This window comes from Sabethes cyaneus, chromosome 1, assembly GCF_943734655.1.
Source record: "Sabethes cyaneus chromosome 1, idSabCyanKW18_F2, whole genome shotgun sequence".
Lineage (NCBI taxonomy): Eukaryota > Metazoa > Arthropoda > Insecta > Diptera > Culicidae > Sabethes > Sabethes cyaneus.
Window position 1 is genome coordinate 103,380,652 of NC_071353.1, and position 21,232 is coordinate 103,401,883.

The 21,232-nt window shown below is 42.6% G+C and overlaps 1 protein-coding gene across 8 annotated transcripts in view; it reads left to right on the forward strand.

Moving 5' to 3' along the window:
* LOC128732600 (proline-rich protein 36) overlaps positions 1 to 21,232 on the forward strand; it is a 379,912-nt gene that overhangs the window by 313,108 nt on the left and 45,572 nt on the right. Inside the window, exon 1 of one of the 8 annotated variants that reach the window (XM_053825885.1) lies at positions 19,307 to 19,328. The exons of the other annotated variants lie outside the window; for them this stretch is intronic. Coding sequence (XP_053681860.1) covers positions 19,311 to 19,328 — 18 coding nt within the window. The 5' untranslated portion in view covers positions 19,307 to 19,310. Of the gene's footprint in view, positions 1 to 19,306; positions 19,329 to 21,232 lie in introns of those variants that run through there. 8 annotated transcript variants of the gene reach the window in all.

Genomic DNA, 21,232 nt, shown 5'->3' on the forward strand with positions numbered 1-21,232 from the left:
TTTATACCATTTACATTTTCCAATGACCGGATGTTGACAGAAATCCTCTGCTCGTCTTACTCCAAACATCGTAATATAATACATAGACAGAAGTTAGCGAAAAACCGGCATTTCTAATGAAATGATCGTTCTTTTATTAATATTCGAACGAAAGTTTGCCAGCAAAACTAGCCAAAGGGGGTGAATCGATATAGGGGGGCTTCCGTTTCAAACGCCAGCAATTCAGCAAAGTGGAAAACTTTACCAAACTCGCTTTACAAATCGGTCCCCGCAGCAGCCACTCGCGGCTAAGAGCACAGATTTGCAACAGATCTGGCACTGTTGTTCTTAAATTGTGGAACTTGAACAACTCTACGACTGAAGCTTCCAGTATTGAAAACGTAAAAACTTTGGCACTTCCGTGGCCACGGACAGCGTCGGAACTTTTTCCGCTTTTTCCTTTTCTCTCTTCAGCAGTGAGATTAAACCAAGATAAAATAAATTACAGAAAGATAAAGTTAGATGAAAAAGCCATTAAAAGTTTTTCAAATTAAATTATTAGAGTACAGCTTTTCTTTTCCTTTTCTGTTTTGACGAGGGCGACAAACGGCTACGGAAACATCGACAACGAGGAAGGGTGGAAATATGATTACAGTACCTTACGAGTGTCTGTGTGCTCCTGTTCAACCCGAATCGATGAATCCTTGCAGGTTACGAAGCAGCGCAGTTCCAGTCTTTGTATGAAAAGTTTTCTGCTTCACTGTAAGGATTGGGCGTGGGCAGCCCAACCACTCCTAATGAAATCAGTTCAATTAGAAGACGAGCAGGTCCAACTAACAGGTCTCGTCATCCGTCTGCGGAGCTGCTCGGTGCAAATCGAAGACCCAACTGACAGGTTCCGTTCTCGCTGTAATTGAATTTGGGAAACTCATCCTTCACTGGTTGTGGCCCTCCTCGCCAATATAACGCTGCCTGACGGATAGAAAGTTTCGTCAGTTTCCACTGCATCCCGGTGTATCGCTGTTGCTGCCACTTCGGTGGTTTACTTCGAAAATCAAATCAAGCCATTTGAATAAATTGTCATACTGAAAGAAGACCACGGAAAGCTGTTTCGATAGCAGTAGTCTTCGACAGTATTCTAACAACGTTCTGGTTGCTGAAATATTGTTCGTTTCTTGCTGCAAAAAGGTGGTAGGGCAAAAAGGTATGATTGCTGCCAGCCTTATTTCCATTAAAAAAACAGAAATGATCATTTGAGTTAAAAAAAAGTTTATTAATGATGTCATAAAAGTTTTACCAAAATTTCACCTTATCTTTAAAAAATCGTCAGCCGGGATGGCTTATGCTGTTTAAGCAGTCGTCTCCATTCAACTTGCTTTTGAACTTCTCGTCGCCAATTTTTCAGTCATCTCAGAGGTCGCCAATCGCTTTCGACCTCGTCGAGATATCTTGCACGTTGAGCCTGTGAACTGTTTTCGTCGCACTGTCCTCCGGCATCCTTACAACGTGTCCGGCCCACCGTAGCCAACCGACGTTCGCCAGGTCTCTCCAAGCAGTGCCCGATGGTCGTACCAAAACTGATATAGCCACACAGATCAGGAAGGCCAGGGATGCCTTTGCAGGTCTGCGAAACATTTGGCGCTCAAACCAGATCACTCTACGTTCGAAAACCAGAATCTTTAATACAAACGTTAAATCCGTACTGCTGTATGCCTGGGAAACGTGGTGCGTCTCAGCAGAAACTACACAAAAACTGCAGGTATTCATTAACCGGTGCGCTTGGTGGCCTGATAACTGGATATCCAATAAGGAACTCCGTCGTCGGTTTCGTCAACGGCCGATAGCCACAGAAATTCGTGAACGTAGGTGGAAGTGGATCGGACACACCTTGAAAGGAGCGAACGAGGTCTGCAGAGAAGCACTCGACTAGAATCTACAAGGACAGCGTAGAAGAGGCAGACCCAGAGGCTCATGGCGTCGCAGCTTAGCCAACGACATCCGGGCTGAAGTCTCCAAGCAGTGCCTGTAGCTCGAGATTCATGCGCCTTCGCTACTTGCGGATTTCAGTTTGTACTACACCAAATATCGGCCGCAGCACCTTTCGCTTGAACACGGCAAGGGTGTCTATGTTCTCCGTGAGCAACCTCACAGCTTCAAGTACAAAAAGAACTATCGGCCAGTCTCGTACGGCGAAGTATGCTGCTTGATCGTAGCGTTTTATAAAGGCAAAGTAGGCCCGAGGGCCAAATGAATATGCCGTGGGATCTCCCTACTAGTGTTGTTGTCCGCAGTCATCGTGGATCCTAAACTCTCGAACTCATGTACCACTTCTAGTTCTGATACTAGTCACCGTGAACGGTTACCGTCCGTGGGAGACGCGCGTTTATCTCTTTTGAGCATCTTTATTTTTAGTTCAATTCTCCTAGACTCCGCCTTCAGTCTGGTGTAGATTGCCTCCGTCGTCGTAAAGTTCTTGGCTATGATATCAAGGTCATCTGCGAATTCTAGGAGTTGGCTACCTTGGTGAAAATCGTTACTCTCATTTCGACTCCCGTTCATCGGATCACACCTTCAAAAGCGATGTTCAAAAGCATGCAGAATAAGCCGTCGCCTAATACACCCTCGCCACCCTCGAAGGGACTCGAAAATGTCCCCGAAATGCGCACGAAGCACATCCATCGAGCCTTGTAGGTCTGATCACCACACACGAAACCCGCTTGATAATGTCCTACGATACCTTATGCTGTCGGGGACAGCCGGCGTAACAGGATTTGGGAGAATACGTTCTAGGCGGCGTTTACTAGCCACGATAGTTGCAGCAGTCGAGTCTTTCACCTTTTTTTGTAGATGCAACAGCAACTCCTTCCATCTATTCCTCTGGGAACCTTTTCTCCTTCCAAATCTTGGAAATAACCCAGTGATAGAGCCGCTGGCAGCGTTTCTCGGCTAAGTTCTGCTGGTAGGCGGTCCTTACCGGCGGTTGTGTTTGTCTTCAGCAGCCCGATATCTCGTTTGACTTGGAGATCAGGTGCTGGTACAACGTTATCTTCCATGGGCATTCCTAGGTTCACTTACGTTCTGGCTCTTTCTGAAACTTCACCATTGTGGTGTTCATCGAAAATTTGCTTCCACTTGTCGACCCCCTCGCGCTCATTTGTGTTCAGATTCCCTTCCTCGTGTCAGGTTTCGGTGTGAAGCCCTTAAGTGATTGGTTCACCTTCTCGTATAACTTGCGCGCGTCATAACTCGGAATAATCCTAATCCTTCATGATCTCCTCCTCCTCATTCTGGCGCTTTTTGCTAGATTTCTAAATTTTTTAAAAGCGATTTCTAAATTTTTCAAAAGCGAGAAAAATCAATACACTCAAACGCACGATTATCTGTGATTGCACTGACAACGACCAAACTGATGTTTGTACTAGTAAAACATCTCGTTACCTGGGCAAATATGCTGAAAATAATTAAGTTTTTTACTGGAATTGATGCGTTCAAAATCTGATTGATTGATGGGGATTTGAGCACTTAAAACATAACCGCTTTTCGTGACACTCACAGTTTTAGACGTTTTGGAATGACATCCTACCTTTCCGTAAAACTAAGTCCTACGTCCAAATTGTTTAATACTTTCTGAAATATTCATCACAAAAAAACAATTTTTGGTCGACTTTTATTGCTCACAATTTTTTAGAATCAACATTCAAACTGCAAGTTTCCCATTTCTCCGAGAAATATCAATCGTTTTACTGATGAACGTTAAACAAGGAGCGTTTCGAGGCACATTTTGTTTTCCAAACGATTTTTGCTTTAGAATTACGATTTTTATTTTGTTCCACTGCTCACATCTCGTTTATTGTTGCTAATTTCCGTAATATAATAAATTACCTTAATAAGTTATACATACCATATTAAATCTCTCTATAATACCGTGTTTGTACGAACTCATTAAAACACCGGGGTAGTCTTTCAATCAATAATCAGCTTACTTAAACTCTTGCCTACCGAAACCATGCCGTGAATGTTGTCCGCTCCCCTTGTGCCTGGTCGGTAAGAAGGTGTCAGGCGAATGTTGGTGCTCAGCAATTAGTCATTCCACCGCATCATACCCACACATTATGCTACACACTCTTCTTCCCTCAGTCTGGCAAATTGTTATTTTAACACGAAGCTACTTAAATTATCTATTTATGTGGATCGCTTTCACCCGGCAAACACCAAACGACAGGTTTTCACATCACAGATAGCTCAAAACAGACCTACCACTTGGCAACGGCCCAAGCTGCCAACTTGGCACCAAATTCAGTCATCTCTAGTCGTGCTCGCTGGCCAACCGACCAACGAAGAGTCTATCGTTTCACCGTATATTGCATAAATAAATAAATATAAGCTTCTTTTGTCGACCCTTATCCGGGATGTGTCTGACTTTCATTGCGCTCGTTTGCACCCGGGCCAGAGTCCATCCTAGCTGGCAGGGACGATGCACCAAAAGGTTTTTCGGAAACAGGGTTGCTCCACGCAGTCTCTGGTTCTGGTTTCAGGAGCATGCCTTTCAGCACACGTTCAACCCTGGTGTTGAATCGGTACTACAAAGTCGAACCCGTAAAACTACACTCCCCAGTCGATGGAGCCTCAATGTAGTGCCGTCCTGTCAAAAGAACACCCACACAGGTTCACATAAACTCATCGTATGGGGTTTGCTTCGAAACCAAGTGAAGGCAAGCATTCTAATTTAGTTATGCAGTTGGAACGTGATCTTTGTTCATGTTCCTTTCCCTCACACATGTCTGCTTGTTTGATGGTTGGATGGCTGGTTGGTTGAAAGCCAAGGTGGCGCTAGGAAAACGTATCTACCAAACGAAGGAATGTTTTCTGCCTTTTTCGGATTTTGCGGCGAAGACGACGACGACGACGACGACACCGATGATAGCAAATCCCAGTCATATGTTGTGCGAACGAAGCTAGAACTGTTGTCCTGGAATCCACGCGAAAAGCATGGGATAACCCAACAGACGTGCAAGAGACTGCGGGGTGAGTAGTTGAATGAAGCACATTAGTTGGCTTACTTCTGCTGCTTTCGGAGTCATTTCCCTCTGGTAACACAAACGATTGGTAGTGGAAGATAGAAAAATTAGCACTACAACTTTTCGAGATGAGAATACATTTCACTTTCTGACTACTTCTAGTTGGATGTTGAATGGGCGACCAAGCGGAAGGGGGAAAGTTGGATACGATATCCATCAGGAGCTAGAGAAGGAGCCACTTTCGGAATTAAATTGAACAATGAAAATCGTCTGCAAACATGCTTCTATTGCCAGATTAACTCACTCAAAAAGTATACTTTTTGAAAAACCAGATAGACCTGAAAGAGATTCAATATTTCAAGTCACATTGCTTTGTTTTGCGGTAAATGTAATTATAATATTTGAACAGTGGTGCAAGGTCTCCACTTTTATAACACGTTTAACTAAGAGTTACGTTTTATTAATGGTAGTCTAACTTGATTAACTCGTACTTCCGGTCACGTAAATTGACCAACTCAGTATCGGATAACGGCCAGTCATCTTATCGTCATCAATTACTGACGGTAAACCGACGGCAAATCAATTCGGCAACGGTACGGAACTGTCGTTAGCATTTTTCCATTCCCGAGTAACACGTTCACGCATTTACCCTCAAACGACTCCTTTTCGTTCCAATACCTGCCAAGCATACTCCATCCGACAGCGCATAATCCCCAAACTGATGAGATTTCATCAATTTTAGCCCCGCTTGCCAACCGAATGAAGTGAAAATATGTCAATACGCATATCCGCAAATACGAACTGGTTTACTGGTTGACGTCAAGTGCAACGGAAGAGTCCGCAGTCGGCCAGCAGGAATCCAATTCTCCCACAATACCGAAAGGATCAAATCCCAGTCGTTTCAATTTTATCCTCTCCAATAGCAAAGCTCCACAACGGCAACTGATCCGGCAGCGTCGCTTATTCTACTTCCTTGTTTACCCCTCGTCTCCTGTACCGAAGTGTGTTTGTGCGGAAGCCAAAAGCCCTGAAGATCTGCTAGCGTAAAATACCATTTTATACCCTCCTAAGCTTCTGACTAAGCCGTTTATCTTCTATCGGAGAGGAAAAATAAAATACTTGCACTGCAGTAGCGACCGTCAGTAGCGTTGGCAGACCCCTTTCCGGCTCTTCAAATTTAGTAGCAACGACAACGACGCCGGCAACGAAAGCAATGGTGAAGGTGAATATGGTACAGCAAAAAGTATCCAAGCTTTCCCTGTCGTAATCCAGTCAATCTCTGCAGGAAGCCTGGCTCGTCCTTTTCTCGTGCAGTGCACAGACATGCTGGGTTCCGAGCGCAATTCGAATCCTCTTCTGCTCGTTGTGTGTCGTCTGCGCTAAATCCAAGCTGGCATACTCACACTCATACTGTCGGTCTGACGACTGACTGTTGGAATGGCATCCGACTTTCGAGTAGCACTGAGTAAGTTCGGTTCCGGGAAAAAGTTGGATGTCCGTTTTTTGCCACTAGACATGCGACCGTTGTACCGGACGGAGAAAAAGAGGCAGTTCCTGTATGCGTTCCGTCATGTGACAGAACCAGGGACTAACAACAACGAAAAAAAATCGAACAGACTCCCGGCTACTATACAATTTAATCTCACTTTTGTCCGCCCGGTTGGTTAAAAGGGCGGAATTGACTACCGTGTGCTGTTGAATTGGTTCGGTTCGATGGAACCGATCCGAGAGACGCACACGAGCAGCACAAACCGTACGAGGCCAATCTCGACAGGAGGACGTCCGATAGAACAAAAAATCCATTCCAATTCCATTATCTCGAAAAAAAAGCTGATGAAAAGGAAATGGAAGAGTGAGGCATTTTGCTCAGTGTATACACCAGCACACAGTCGAGTTTTTTCCCGCAAGTTGCCTTTTTTTTGCTCAACTCCGTACGAAAGGACGAAGCAAACGTATTTGCATACAAACACCCACCCCCCCACGGGTTTCCCCCGAAGCGGGTTCCCGACCGGGGTTGTCATGGTTACTCATCGATTGTTTCCGTTCGCGCTAACCTGGCGTGGGGTTAGTAGGCACGTCTTCTGCTCGAGGGGAATACCGAGCTTTGCCATTTTCAGCTATCAAGGCAGCCGAAAGGTAATATCTTTCCCGTATTTTCCAATCCCGCTAGTAGTTAGTAGGCGCCAGAGTGCTCAATGAGCCATCCTACTCTTTCCAACCGGAAACGACCTTAACGTTGGTTGTTGTGCACGCTAAAAAAAGCACTGTGCAAGAAAAAACCCGAATTAATCCACCTAACGGCATGATCTGGCCTTTCTACTAGATCAAGTTTTCTTGTTTGTAAGTATATGAATATCTATAATTCAGTTAGCTATATTTTTAAACTTCAATTTACTGCGAGCAATTATTGTATTTTTCTTACTGAGATCCAGAATGCATATATGAAGAAAATCAATAATTAAAAACCCAAGCTGGAATGAAAGAAATACTGCAAAAGTAGCGCCATAAACAGTTCCGATTGCGAGTACCGTGCAAGCACCATATTCAAAACAGTGCCTAATTCTGAACAGTTGCAAATTTTTCTTAAATATTGACAGAACACTAGCTATTTAAACCATTTGAATAATATGAAATCATCAGATGTAATGATTAAATTGTTTAAATAGCTAGAATTTTGTCAAAATTAATGAAAAATTTGCAACTGTTCGGAATTAGGCACTGTTTTGAATATGGTGCTTGCACGGTACCTACAGAAAATGAAATGTTTCATCATTTTTCCTGTATTACAACACAAATTACAAAACTGCAAATTGGACTCACATACATCATGCATATACATATACATAGGAGAAAACAAAAAAACAAAAAAATATTGGTCCGAAAAAGTTAAAAAAAACCAAGTTAAATATATGCGATGGGAAGGTATAGGTTTGATGTTTAGAGTAAGATTTGAGACGCTATTTAGGCCATTGCATATATTTTTCAAAGTTTTTGTCCGTCCGGTGTTGAGCAACTGAAAGGTCGGTACACTATTTGGCTATATAGCCAAATAGTTTGGTTATATAGCCAAATAGTGTACCGATTCAGCCAGGGTGTATGTTAAAATGATCCGCAAGAATTTCGTTCGAATACACTCGGTTAATGCTAGTATTACTTATCAATGTGACTAGTTCAAACCTTCTACAGAAGCCACTAGACAAAATACGATACGTGGTTCTAACTCCTTGAGAAAGATGTTAAATACATCGAAACGTCGGGCATAGCATAAATAAGTGTCGTTTTGCTTTGCCGTATGACTGTCCTGCCGGAAACATAAAGTTTTGTTTTTTCACGATTTGAAAGTTTTAATATACAGTGCTTAAGTGTTAAAGTTTGAATAACTTTTGAAGGAGTCGTCCGATTTTCAATAACTCGGTTTCGTTTGAAAGATCTCAACAGTAATTTTCAAATAATAATAAATTGTAAAGTATTTCCCATTGAATTAATGCTTGTATGTATTAAAAATATGTTTCAAATACTTTTTCTTCATATTTTTTTATGTAACTTTCAAACCACAAACCCAATCATCCTGAAATTTGGAGGTTATGGGTTTTAAAAGCTCTCCTTTCATTTGCAATCAATATTGTTCAAATCGATTGAGGGACTCCTGAGAAAATGAAGGTCCGCATTTTTCGTACTTTTGAGCTAAAAGTTCGATTAATATGAAATTCAATAGCGACTTATGGGACAACTAGCCCTTTTATTTGATTTTTTTCCATTTCCATTTTTCCGAGTGATTTCTATAGCTTTATACTATATATTTATATAGTAGAAAAGCAAAAACGTTTGCAATTGGATGTTGGAAAAGGAATTTTATTTTTATTTAATTTATTTTAAAGTTGTACTTTCTTTATTGCCAGAATCCCAAGATATAACGAAATAAAGTTAACGTTCCACAGGCGTTGTGCAAAATATAACAGCGCGAGTAACCGTCGGTTAAGCGCACTAGACTAATCTCATGTTTTTAGTCTTGACCTTGAAATGCGGTCATACATATATATATTAATATTTTTTTGGAACGGTAGTTCTACTATTGATGAAGGGACGGTAGGGGAAACAAATGAAAATTTTTGGTGAAGGAGGGGAAAGGTGCGCAAAGGGGGGGGGGGGGGGGTTATTGGTAGCTACGCTTAACAAGTAGTCGTTTTGACTCCTACCTTTTGTCCAATGCTGGAAGGTGCATGAGTTGAACCAAGCTGTAATCTGAGATTATAACCGGATTAGAAGCCACAACACCCGCCAGGGCATGTGGTTCGCTGGTAGTTGTAGCATAGAGGCGCTGGACAAAAGGAGACTGCAAAACCCACTTATCAACATAGCGACGCGTCTGGTTGGGTTTTAGACACAAATTGTGCCTCTTCCTGCGTCTATTGTAGATAACCACCGACCGAGAAGTTTAAATTTAGCTGTTTTTACTGGCAGGACGACGACACTATGCAGGCCCTTACGACTTGCAAGCGCACTAAATTCTGGTACAAAAAACTCTTAACATGGCTCTCAAGCGGTTACCATAACCTGTTACGTTCTAGTCGGGATCGTTTTTCCAATAAATAATTCCACCGGTCCATAAAGCGCACCAAACGGTGACTTATTCCAGATGCAAAATGACGAACATGTCAAAAAGTATTTGTTTATAATGGTAGTTTTTACAATCGGCGGAGGGGACGGTAGAATTTAGCTTTAGCAATGAAACAAAAGTGTTTATAGTATCCAAACAGAGTGGGACAAGACGGGAAGAGGAAAGAGCGGAAAAATAGGCAAGGAAGGTTTGTGAAAATAAGCTGATTATCAGAGTATTGCTTAAAGGTAGTCTGCCCGGCTCGCTCCCGCCCGTCCGCATACCCTCCGTGTTAGACGTCTTTATTTTTAATTGAATCTTCTCTGCTTTGACTTTAGCCTGGTGTACTGGTCTTTAACCGCCTGAAATGCTCTATTAAATCAGTTTGCGTTTGATCAGAAGCGTTTTGATCAGTGCTGTGATGAAAAATCTTCGACCATATTTTTTTACAATAAAATCTTACGTCCCATCTAAGGCTTTTTAATGTTTGTTTTTGTTTTCTACCAGCTGAGAGCCGGGGTTGCTCCTGTCATATCAAGAATACCTCTCCACTGTACCGGGCTACTCGCCGCCAATTCATTGTGCGTTTCGACACATATAAGTTGGCTTCAACCTCGTCGAGCCATCTAGCGCGTTGGGCCCCTCTATTCCTGGTACCGGTGGAGTTCTTGAAAAGAACGGATTTCACTGCACAGTCGTCCGGCCTCCTTGCGACGTGGCCGGTCTCCTTATTCATCAGCGTTAATAATCACTTCGTGGGATGCAAACGTTGCTTTCTCTGGAGCCTCGTCTTACCATATATTTGGTTTTCGACGCATTGATTTGTAACCCAATCCTTTTAGCCTTCGTTTTTAGTCTGGCGGCCTCCGCCGTCCCCGTAATGATGTCAAGGCTAGGAGTTGGTTACTCTTGTTGAAGATCGTTCCTCTCGTTTCGATGCCCGCTTGCCGGATCACACCTTCAATAGCGATATTGAATAACATACAGAACAGTCCATCCCCTTACCGCAACCCTCTGCGAGATTCGAAACGACTTGAGACTGCCCTCGAAACGCGCACGTAGCACATCACTCGCTCCAGGGCAGCTCGTGGATTATCTAGCATAGGTGTTTGCGTTCAACTGTATCGTATGCTATGCTGCCCTGAAATCCACGAAAATAAAATGCGTGGGTACGTTGTAGTCCCGACATTTCTGGAGGATTTGTCGGAGAGAAAAAGTTTGATCCGTAGTAGCACGGGCCTCCATAAACCCCGCCTGATTGTGTCCTACGAACTCTCTTGCTATTGTGGATAGACAACACAACAAAATCTGGGAGAGCACCATGTAGGCGGCGTTGACCAGCGTGAAATTATCCAGTGAAGTGCAGTTTTTAATGTTTGACGACAGCCATTCATTTTCACGCTACTGAAATAGCCATACCATGCATTTTTGTTTGTGACAAAAAGTTTAGATTGTTTATTTGGATAGGAATCGCCCAGAAAAGAATATATATATATATCTAATTTAATTTTGAATATTTCAATATGAACCTTTTTAGAATAGAGATGTCGGTTAGAGGTCAATATTTGACGCCATTTTAAAATCAAAGATTTGATTTTTTGCATGAAAACTCTTACAATATGTGCCCATTCAGAACGGAACTGGTCGTAAGAAGTCAAAAATCGATACCGTTTTAAAATCCCAGGTGGCGGATTTAATTAGGAGAGGGATGGTCAAAATGTCATTTGCTGATTTACTTTGCTAAAAAGAATGAAAACTCAGTTTGATATTTGAAGAAATTTGTAATTTTAATTTATATACAAAGAATTGTTTGATATATTATTTCATGACATTACTTTTTACCGTAAGATGTGCGGTTATGTTGCTCTATTCGTGTTAAAAACAACTGAATTGCTCTTCGAGAATTCAGACCTTATTACGGCACTTTGCCAATGTTCGGACAGAATCATGAAAATTCCCATAACTAAACCATTTAAAAGCAAAGTCGGTGTCAATATAACCTTGCAATGCGTCAAGCTTCGATCACTGTTATCTACGAATTTTGGTGGCATGCGTTCACTTGGTTAATGCCGGGAAAATTCGGACGGATGAAGACTCCGTGCACACGCATATTGTTTCCTAATTTGCTGTAATCCATTTGCAATTTACGGCTACAAACACTCGAAAGCCGAAGGTACTACAATCTGCTGGTCATCCTGCTACGTACGTCGTCACACCGTTTTGCAGCAGTGAGCTTCCCAGAAAAGCGATGGCAAATCAAATTTTAATTGAAAACAAAACATCGATGCGTTCTGAACGATGTGTGCAAGGCTAAGCCCCGAAATGGATGACGCAGAGAAGCGCTGAACGCGGAAGAATCGTATTATTCCCGTTTTCGTTCTCGGCTTGGGAAAAGCCAGACAGACAATGGTGCACATTTTGGACAGAAAAACAGATAAACTCATAAATAAATATTTGAAAAGTATTCGCCTTTACGTTTCGGATTCGAATCTCTTCCCGTTCGGTGACGGTGACGGTGTCGTATCAGGCTCCAATATGTGCAGCGACGAGTACAGGATTGCCATTGAAATACACACCATCACCCCACCGGTGTACTGCCCTGCTGCAAGCAATAACTTCCATCATATCATTGCGAAAAAGGATCCCTTTCGGTAGCGTCAGATCCGAGTAGTTTGAAGTGCTGCAGGTTGTCAACGACAACCCGAAAACCCGCACGGCAGCAGGAGTCATGTTTCGTCGCATCGCTTCGTTGTCGTTCGCATCGTTCGAAACCGTTCATCCTGGTGCCATCTGTTTTTATTTCGGCTGAATCTCCATCAGGCGAAAAGCCAACTTTAGAGATACTTGCCCCCTTCCCAGCTGTCTGTCGCTCATTCTTTGCTAACCGATGTGTTGTATAACATCTAAATCATTTCAGCAATAATATTTTATCATCCGGAATAGATAGCTCTGCTATGGGTTTTGCTTTTTGCTTGCTGGCTTGGGAAGGAAGAAATATTGGATTCCTCCTACTAAGGTGGTGGCAAAATACGAACAGAACTGTGCAATAATAGAGGGATGTGCATCAGAAGCTTTTTGCTGGAACAGCGACATTGATTCCAGATCTGTATTGTAGCAGATGCGAGGGCGAATGGAGAAGGAGCAGTTAACCGCAATGCACTTCTGCAGCAGCAGTCGCTTCAATGTACCGTTGTGTTGACTTTTGAACTCTCTGCTTCGAATTGAGCTTCTCCGAAATTGTGAATTGAATTATACCCGGGAATCGAAATGGAATCATATCAATTTAACTGGCTCAGAAACATTCTATTGTGACAGATTCTGTCCTGTCAAGCACTGTGAGAACAAGCTGGGGTTTGCTTCTAACCGGGACAAGAAGGACGAGCAGACGATCTAATAATAAAGGGTAATATTTACTCGAATCATAGTGCGATGGTTGGTACTTTGTTTTTAGTCCAATTAAAAAAAAACTGTCGAAACTAACAGGCTCAATTTATGAAAATAAATAGATGCGCTTTTCTGGAACATTTTTACTTGTAAAAAGTCTATTAACTGGGTAGTTTCAATGTGATATCATAGGATTATCTCCTAGCTGCCTTTTCAAATTTCCATACCATAACAAGGCTCTATTCGTATGCAACTGGCTGTCCGAACTTAAAAACGTAACGTACTCATAGCAATAAAGTTAATCTGCTGATTCACCCGATTCTGCCCAGATAGTGAAAATATCTCACCAACTGCCGGTATTTGATTTCCGGCAGAATAAACACATTTACAGGCAGCTTATCCTTTTGGGAAAATCCGACACGTGCCTAGCATATAGAGATGCCAGGGTTCAGCTCCTTAGGTAGATATTTGCACCCCACTCGTGTACGATGGTATAAAATCGAATCCCGGAAACGATGCTGCCTGCATCTCGATGGTCTATCTGTCTGCCTATATCGGCTTTTCCCGCTTTCCCCTTGCTTTTATTGCGAAACCAATTACCAAAACACTTCATTCCATTTCTGTTATAGTCGACCCCTGAAAGAGCATTATCATGCTTATCCCATATTTTTCCTCCGACCGCATGGCCTAGCTGCAGCCCGGAAGTGCTCTTGTGTACAGCCCACTGAGCTAGATAGATACTCATCGAAGGAAAAGCGATTCATTCCCACTGACCCCAACCGATCCCTCTTCCTTACACTAGCCGCAAATGTAGTCAACGACTCCAGCAGCCCCGACGGATTTATTGTTATCATCCCCGGGGATCATCTTGGCTTCTGGGACCGTCTACTGGCTTTCCGGTATAGCCGATAGCAAAAGTAGGTACTAAATAAATTCACAATAATAGCAAGAGGAAATCTCATTTATTTTTCATAAACTTTATTCCTTCGCATACGCGCGCGACGCAACGATAAAGGACTGTTTCCCACTCCTGGGGTAACTGAAAGAAAAACATCCCTTCCGAAGTTCAAGAACCCCTTTCCGGTGTATGTATGTCTGTATGTGTGTATATATCGGGAGGTGCTCTAACGGAGTAGCAAGCAACTTTCATACCCTTCATACACTATAATACACAAACATGAAAAGGAAGACCGGAACGGAACTGACACAAAAAGCGATTTACAGCACAAGATAGAGTCGCTTGGCAGTAGAAGCTTTCAGGCATCTTGACAACTCTCTTGCATTTTTTTATTATTATTTCTATTCCATCTCACCCAGCGCGTTGAATGGATCGGAAATCCATGGATGGGATGTGGAAAGGATGCACCCCGTTAGGTACGCAGGAAGATAGGGTCCGCGGGAAAGCGAATCTAACTATCTGTGATTTAACTGCTGTAGCTTGCCTTCGCCCGTCGTCGAGTGCATGTGCATGGATTTCACCGTCTTCTCTACTAGCCTGACACGAAGAAGCTTGGTCGGAACCGCCAAAAGGAATGAGATAGCGCGATTGCTACGGGACCAGTTTTATCATCGACCCTCGTCCTGCTTCGCTACTCGGAGAGATAGAATGGAATTCAGAAAATTGCATTCCTAAAGGGCTTTCTCAGCGCGTTTCAGCAAGATGAATTTTCGAGTGAGAAGTAGAATGCAGTGAAGTTGAACGAGAGATGAACGAAAGCGTTTGGCCTGATGTCAGCTAAAATTTTGACTGCGATAGGTGAAATTGTGACGATGATCGCGGTACGGTTTCGAAGGTTCTAGGATCGTAATTAGGTCTATGTTCAAATGAAGCTAGAAGGCTTTTTCCAGCGTTACGGAACACCATGAGCATTATTCATTTTTACAGAGCAAATCAGCTAATATTACAATAAATTTTTGGCCTATAACCGAAAAAAATTAGTCTCTTTTAGTTATATATACAGCAGGGAAATATACTGAATCGCTAGAGCTGCCGAGAAGAAACTTACTGTCATAAGAAACGCCAGCACGCACTGGGATCGCGTTCTTGTGATGAAGAATTCGAAATCGCTTTGAAACGAAAAGTTTCTTTGTAACGATCAATAGAATTAGAAATCGAGCTAACATCTGATTAGGAGGCCATCATCTGGCCTCATAACTGGAACTGAGCCAGTTGTAGGAAATCTTTGTTGGCGAATTCCAATTCGGTTTTCGAGAGGGACGCTCCACCGTGGATCAACGAGGCACTAGATGAAAAGCCCCGTAGTATACAAAAAATGGTTGGTTTGATGGGGAATGCCAATAAGCCGTGGAGCGTAAAAATTTGTTTGGAAAAAATATCTGAGCATTACCACTAGGGAGAACTTGGCCAAACATTGCCGAGCGAGGAACCAACTATTCCGAACTAATGGCACGCGTAAGTTTGACGAGAAGGGCTATATAACGAAACCTGACATGTGTAGGGATGAGGGAGGAAATCAAATCACAAACGATCGCGAGGTGGTTGCCAAGTAGAAGCAATTCTTCGATGAACTCTTCAATGGCGCAGTTGGAGTTCAAGGTGGAACGGAAGTTTTTTTTTATTAACCCTCCGCTCTCCCCCACACCAAAAAGCTCTCTTGAGCCTTGATGGATCTTAATGGACACTCAACACTCAACCATAGACTAAACAAGAAAAACAAAATTTAATTGGTTGAGAGCAGATCAAAATATTATCATTAAATTTAATATTAACTAAAAAAACAAAAAAAAATGAACATTGAAATAATATATGTACTTCTAGTGGATTTAGTATCCTTTTAAAGAAGCACAAAAGTTAACTTAGGAGTGCCCATGGAACATAGTAATAGCCTAGTACCTGATCTCCAAAAAGTCTAACGAGAAAGCGAGTTGCTGAAGACTAACCAAGCCGCTGGTAAAGACTGCCTACCGACAGAGCTTTATAAAAATGTCCGTTGAACGTTGGCAATGGCTCTACACTAGGTAAGATTTGGAAGAAGGAGAAGCCACCGGAGGAATAGACCTACGAAAAGGTGATCAGCTCGACTGCTGCAACTATCGCCGCATAACGCTGGTAAGCGCCGCCTACAAGGTACTCTCCCTAATCCTGTTACGTCGGCTGTCACCGATAGCACAGGGTTTCGTAGGGAATTACCAGGCGGGCTGCATGGAGACTCGCGCAACTGCGGATCAAATTTATACCATCCGACAGTTCTTGCAGAAATATCGGGAAACGAGAGGCACGATTTTCACCAAGGGTAGCTAACTTGCAGATGACTGATATCATAGCCAAGAACTACGGCGTCTAGAGTCTAGAAGTCTAGGAGAATTGCTAGGCTAAAGAAAAATGCGTCACAGACTAAATGCATGAAAGGAAGTGTCTTAAAGGAGACAAACGCGTGCCTCCCACGAACGTTAACCAACGAACTAGAAGTGGTAGATGAGTTCGAGTATTTGGGATCGCTGTTGATCATAGACAACAACACCATTCAGGAGATCCAGCGGCGCATTCCAGCAGGAAATCTGGCCTACCCCTTTGCAAAACGCTACAACTAAGAAACGAACGCCGCCGTACGAAGCTGGCAATGTATAAAACCTTTATCAGACGGGTAGTTCTTCATAAAAAAAAGTCGTGGCGCTGCTCACGGACCTTGCCGTGTTCGAGTGAAAATACAAACTGAAAGCAGAGAGTGGCGAAGGCATATGATCGCGTATGTCATTGTTGAGGAAGTAAGAAAGGCTCAGTCTTCAGTCCACAGCTACATATTTCTTGCCAGATCATGGCCTTCTTTGCGAATTTACCAGCAAACACGAACTTGTACTCGCCTGGCACATTGCCACGCCCAGTTGCAATGTAAATTTTTTTACGGAAAGTTATTTGCCATCCACTTTCACGTAAGTTTCGTCGTCCATCGAAATGCATTCGTTGAATTTCGTCAAAACTTGCTTGTATAAACGCCTAGCACACTTCTTCTGCTTCAAGCGCCGATTCGGATGTTTACTGGCACTGTAGGACCTTCTCGAGCGAAGATATTCCGCGTGATTTGATAGTTAGCATTGTAACTTCTAGATATATGGAGATACCAGGATTGGATTTAATGCACCTCAAGATCTTCCTCCTCAGTTCTCGTTCCCTTTCCGATTTTCTTGAAAGTTCTTTGCCGCTTTTCCACCCCTAGATTCTCCTTATAACCCTTCAGATTTTGGTTCCTTATACCGTTGAAATTGGCATTTTTAGTACCTTTGCCAGCTTTGACCCAGACCACTCTGGATTTTCCAGGCGTTTATGCCACATTCTTTTACGTCGTCCGAGTTCCGTTCTGTACTGCTTCACAACGTGGTAGAGTATTTTGACGAAGCTATCACCTGTTGTTCTTCATAGACATGTAAACAAATGGTTCCAGTTTACACCACAGGAGGTGTGCCTGTCACGCACGAGGGGTATCCAGATTTACTTTTGGCCAGACTTTAAAATACTGTGAGGTTAGTGGATGGAACATGGCGTCAGCAAAGCTGGAAAGTTTGATGTCGCTGCCAACTTTATTCAATAATATTGTTTTCACCTAATTGTTTCTTTCTAATAGAATACAAAATAGAGCCAATATCAATTAGAATCGCCAAGTTTTTACTAAGAACTTATCTAGATTGATTCGTATCCCCCGTGTAAAAAATGTGTGGATTCCAGTACACACTGAAACCTGCAGATTTCTCAACTCGAATCACGAAATGAAAACAAAAAGAACTCGCATTATGAAGCATCCCAATATCGGCAGTTTTCTCACCCCTCCGTTTCGAAGATTCCAAAAAGAAAAGTCCATATTGTGGTGGGGGACCATTTTGCAACCGGTTTTATGCCTTCTTGTATCCGCCTTTCCTTTCCGTCGTTTCGGGCGGCCCTGGGCGGGGGTTTCGCTTTTATTTTTATCACCCTATTGGTTCACCGCAGCAGTGCTGCTTTTCCAAAAAAAACTTTTGCTGTTTTTTACGTTGTTGCTAACTCCTTTATTTAACCGTACAAATAAAATATAAATCACCAATTTGGCAGCCGCACATTGAATCGTTTATGACCGTGAGTGCTCTGCTTTGATCCGCACTCTCTTTACTGGCAGAGAAAAGGAGGAGGAAGAAAATAAACGTAAGGCGAAAGGGTTACTTACAGCGACCCGTGAAATTACGGCCAGATTGGACTTTTATTGGGTTGGAAAATGGCTGGAAATGGGATTTGTATCGAAGTAAAAGGGGAAAATAACCTCTTATTATCAACTTACGTTTCTTGGGCGTACGTGAGATGCGTGCCCGGTTCAATCTATCAAATGATGCTTGCATACACTTTATATTGTACAATTTTTGGAACAGTAAAATAACATAGTTAGTAGCCACCGTAAGCGTTTAGAACAAAGAGATCCCCTCGTCCATTTCGACAACACAACGGAAATCGAAACCGGAAAATTGGAACCATCCCTTCGAGCGAGCAAAAGTCGATAATGTATTGGATTATTTGTTTCCTTTTCTCTTTTTCACTCGATTTCACCATCGTGCGTCCTCTCTAGTCTGTTTAGCTTCTGGTTCGTGTGAAATTTGCTCACATCGGCAAGAAGATGTTTTTATTTCCCCCGAAGGGAACCCGGGGTATTGATTGCACACTTGAAGATTCATCGTCATCCGTTCTGTCCGGAACGAACCGAATCGTATGGAATCTACTCGAGTCTCTCCTCATCTGCCGCTGTTGCTGTTGGTCTGGCTCGAAGCTCCGAAGTGTTTGGAATGGAGGAAAAAAACTGTTTGTGCAGTGATCATGTTAAATCACTCAAGTGGCAAATCTACTGATGGAATAATACGGTAATATCTTAAGATCTAAGCTGGCACAGAATGCGCCGAAGCCCACCATCGAGCGTAATCGACCACGTTGGATGATGGGAAGTAAGAAACCGAGGAAGGCAAACGAGGGATTATATGTTTATTTATTGTGTTTAAACTGGCGTAGATCTGATGTAAGTATTAAAATAAATAATCTTGAAATGTGAGCAGCGTTTCCATGCTCTCTCAGCGAAGACCGATGGTTTTGTTTGTACGGAGCTCGCTTGTTGTTTTGTTCTTGCTAATGTTTGGCATTTAAGTGCCTTAAATAGGCAAGCAAGAAGAGGGTGCTCCCTATTTTGCCCATCGAACCTCTTGATTGTGCGTTGTTTATTGATTTAATGTGGCTTTGAAACGAAGAATAAATCTTCAGAGTCTCTCCAAGTAAACACTATTAGGTTATATATTCGCTACGTGTAAAACTCAACTAACGGATTATTTTCCTTTTCATTTCTTTACAGGTACGAAAATGCCAATTTATGGACTCAACAAGTATGGTAAAGTAAAAAATTTGTTATCCGTATCATCAATGCACAACGAGCAGACAATTTGTTAAACATCAAGCACAACGAGGAGATGCAAACTTTTTCGATAAAAATATCGAGAAACGGAAGTACTTTTACAAACTATTCGTTCAACTAGCGGTCTTCGAGCTAAGACGAAAATGCGACAATCTCGTTCAAAACTAGTGCAATGTTTATTGATAAGGGACTGGTAGGACGTCGCAATGTTGTGCAACGCTTTCCACTTCGTCTATGTCCCTCGCTACTTTTGGGGTTGTGAAAAAAGTTTGCCACTCGGTAATCAACCTTGCTTTTACAAGCAATTTATTTATCTCCTTGGAACGATTTCCGTTACGTTTTTTCTATAGAAGAAAAAATGCTTCTGGTGCATTTTGTAACCAGGGCTGAAACAGTTGTTATTACTGTTCGCAAAAATTAAAACAATGCTTATTCACCAACGGTTTTGTTTTTGGAACTATATATCCAGACTCAGGTTCAACCCTGGTTCCCTTCGATGAGATATAAAAAAAACGCGTAATATCAGCTATTCACTGTTAAATCTCGTTCCCGCATCTGTTTGTGTTGATTCTTCAGCAGCAGGGAATAAAAGTCAGGCAGTTTTTTTTTCTTGTTTCCCCCTTAGACGAAACCCAGCAAGAAGAGCAAGTGTAGGGAAAAAACAATTTTGGTTTAACAATAAGCAGATGAGCATTATTGAAGGAGGAGGAGGTGGAGGAGTAGAAGAATGAAGAGAGATTCGCGACTTACCCGCCCACTCAGCTTTCACTTTTCGATTCTTGGCTCGTGAATAAATTTGACATGCTCCATCAACGGAAAGCGACGACAATAACCGACCGCCGTAAGAAAAATGGTAAGATGCTGCTCCAAACCTGTCTGCGTGGGTATGTGCACAAAAGTGTATGTGTTGTCATCATAAAAATAACATTTTATGGCGTAATATAAATTTAATATATTTTACGATAACAATTTCGGCGAACCACCACCGCTGCCGCCGTCAAAGTCGAGGGGTAGGAGGATGCATAATGATGGAATTACATGCGCGCGTGAGTACCGTTGGGCTGGGGAAAACGTCTAACGGAAGACAATCTGTAACAGCCTGTCTCCCACCACAGAAGTAGCTGATGTAAGATTTTGTGTCATGCCGAAAAGTACTTTAAAATGGCTAGGAAAATCATCGGTTCTTACGTCTCGGAGTATCTAGTGCGTATTCAACAGAGTTGAAATTTGAGCGCCCCTCGTCAGCACTTCATTCTTCATGAAGGGGAGGATACTGTCTGGTAAGAAGTCTGCTTTATTTTTCGTACGTCTCGGGAAAGCAAATCCCTCCGAAATCTTTGCTATGTAACAGATTGAAGCTACATTGGGGACGACATTTCGATCGTTACGTCAAAGCCGAGGGGTAGTGCAACAGAGAAGGAAAAATCATTACTTTACGAAAAATTATGATGATTACTCTTCTCATTCCCTGGTCTCTTGGATTTAATAACAAAAAGCTGACGACGACAGTGCGTGGGGGCTGCGGAACTTTTATCTCGTCTCTGTCCGTCGCGCTGTCGAGTCTTAAATATTTAAACGGAAGCGACCTGCGATGATTTTTTTCTCCTAGTCCAACTTTTCAGTCTTATCTTTTTGTCGGTTTTTCTTGAACGAAGCACTAAGCAAGAGTGGGAGCGAAAACAGTTTTCACTTCCTAACGGCAGACAGCAGGGCCCCGGGCAATAGAAGCGCTTCCAGAAGAACCGGAGTTTGGTCGTTACCCGACCAGATTTGGGTGGAAAAAATCAAACCGAGGGTGAAGTTCATTCATCGGGTAAAAGAAGGCATAAAATTGATCGCATTGGTCGCTACTGTTTGAGCTTCCTCCGTTATCGTTTTGA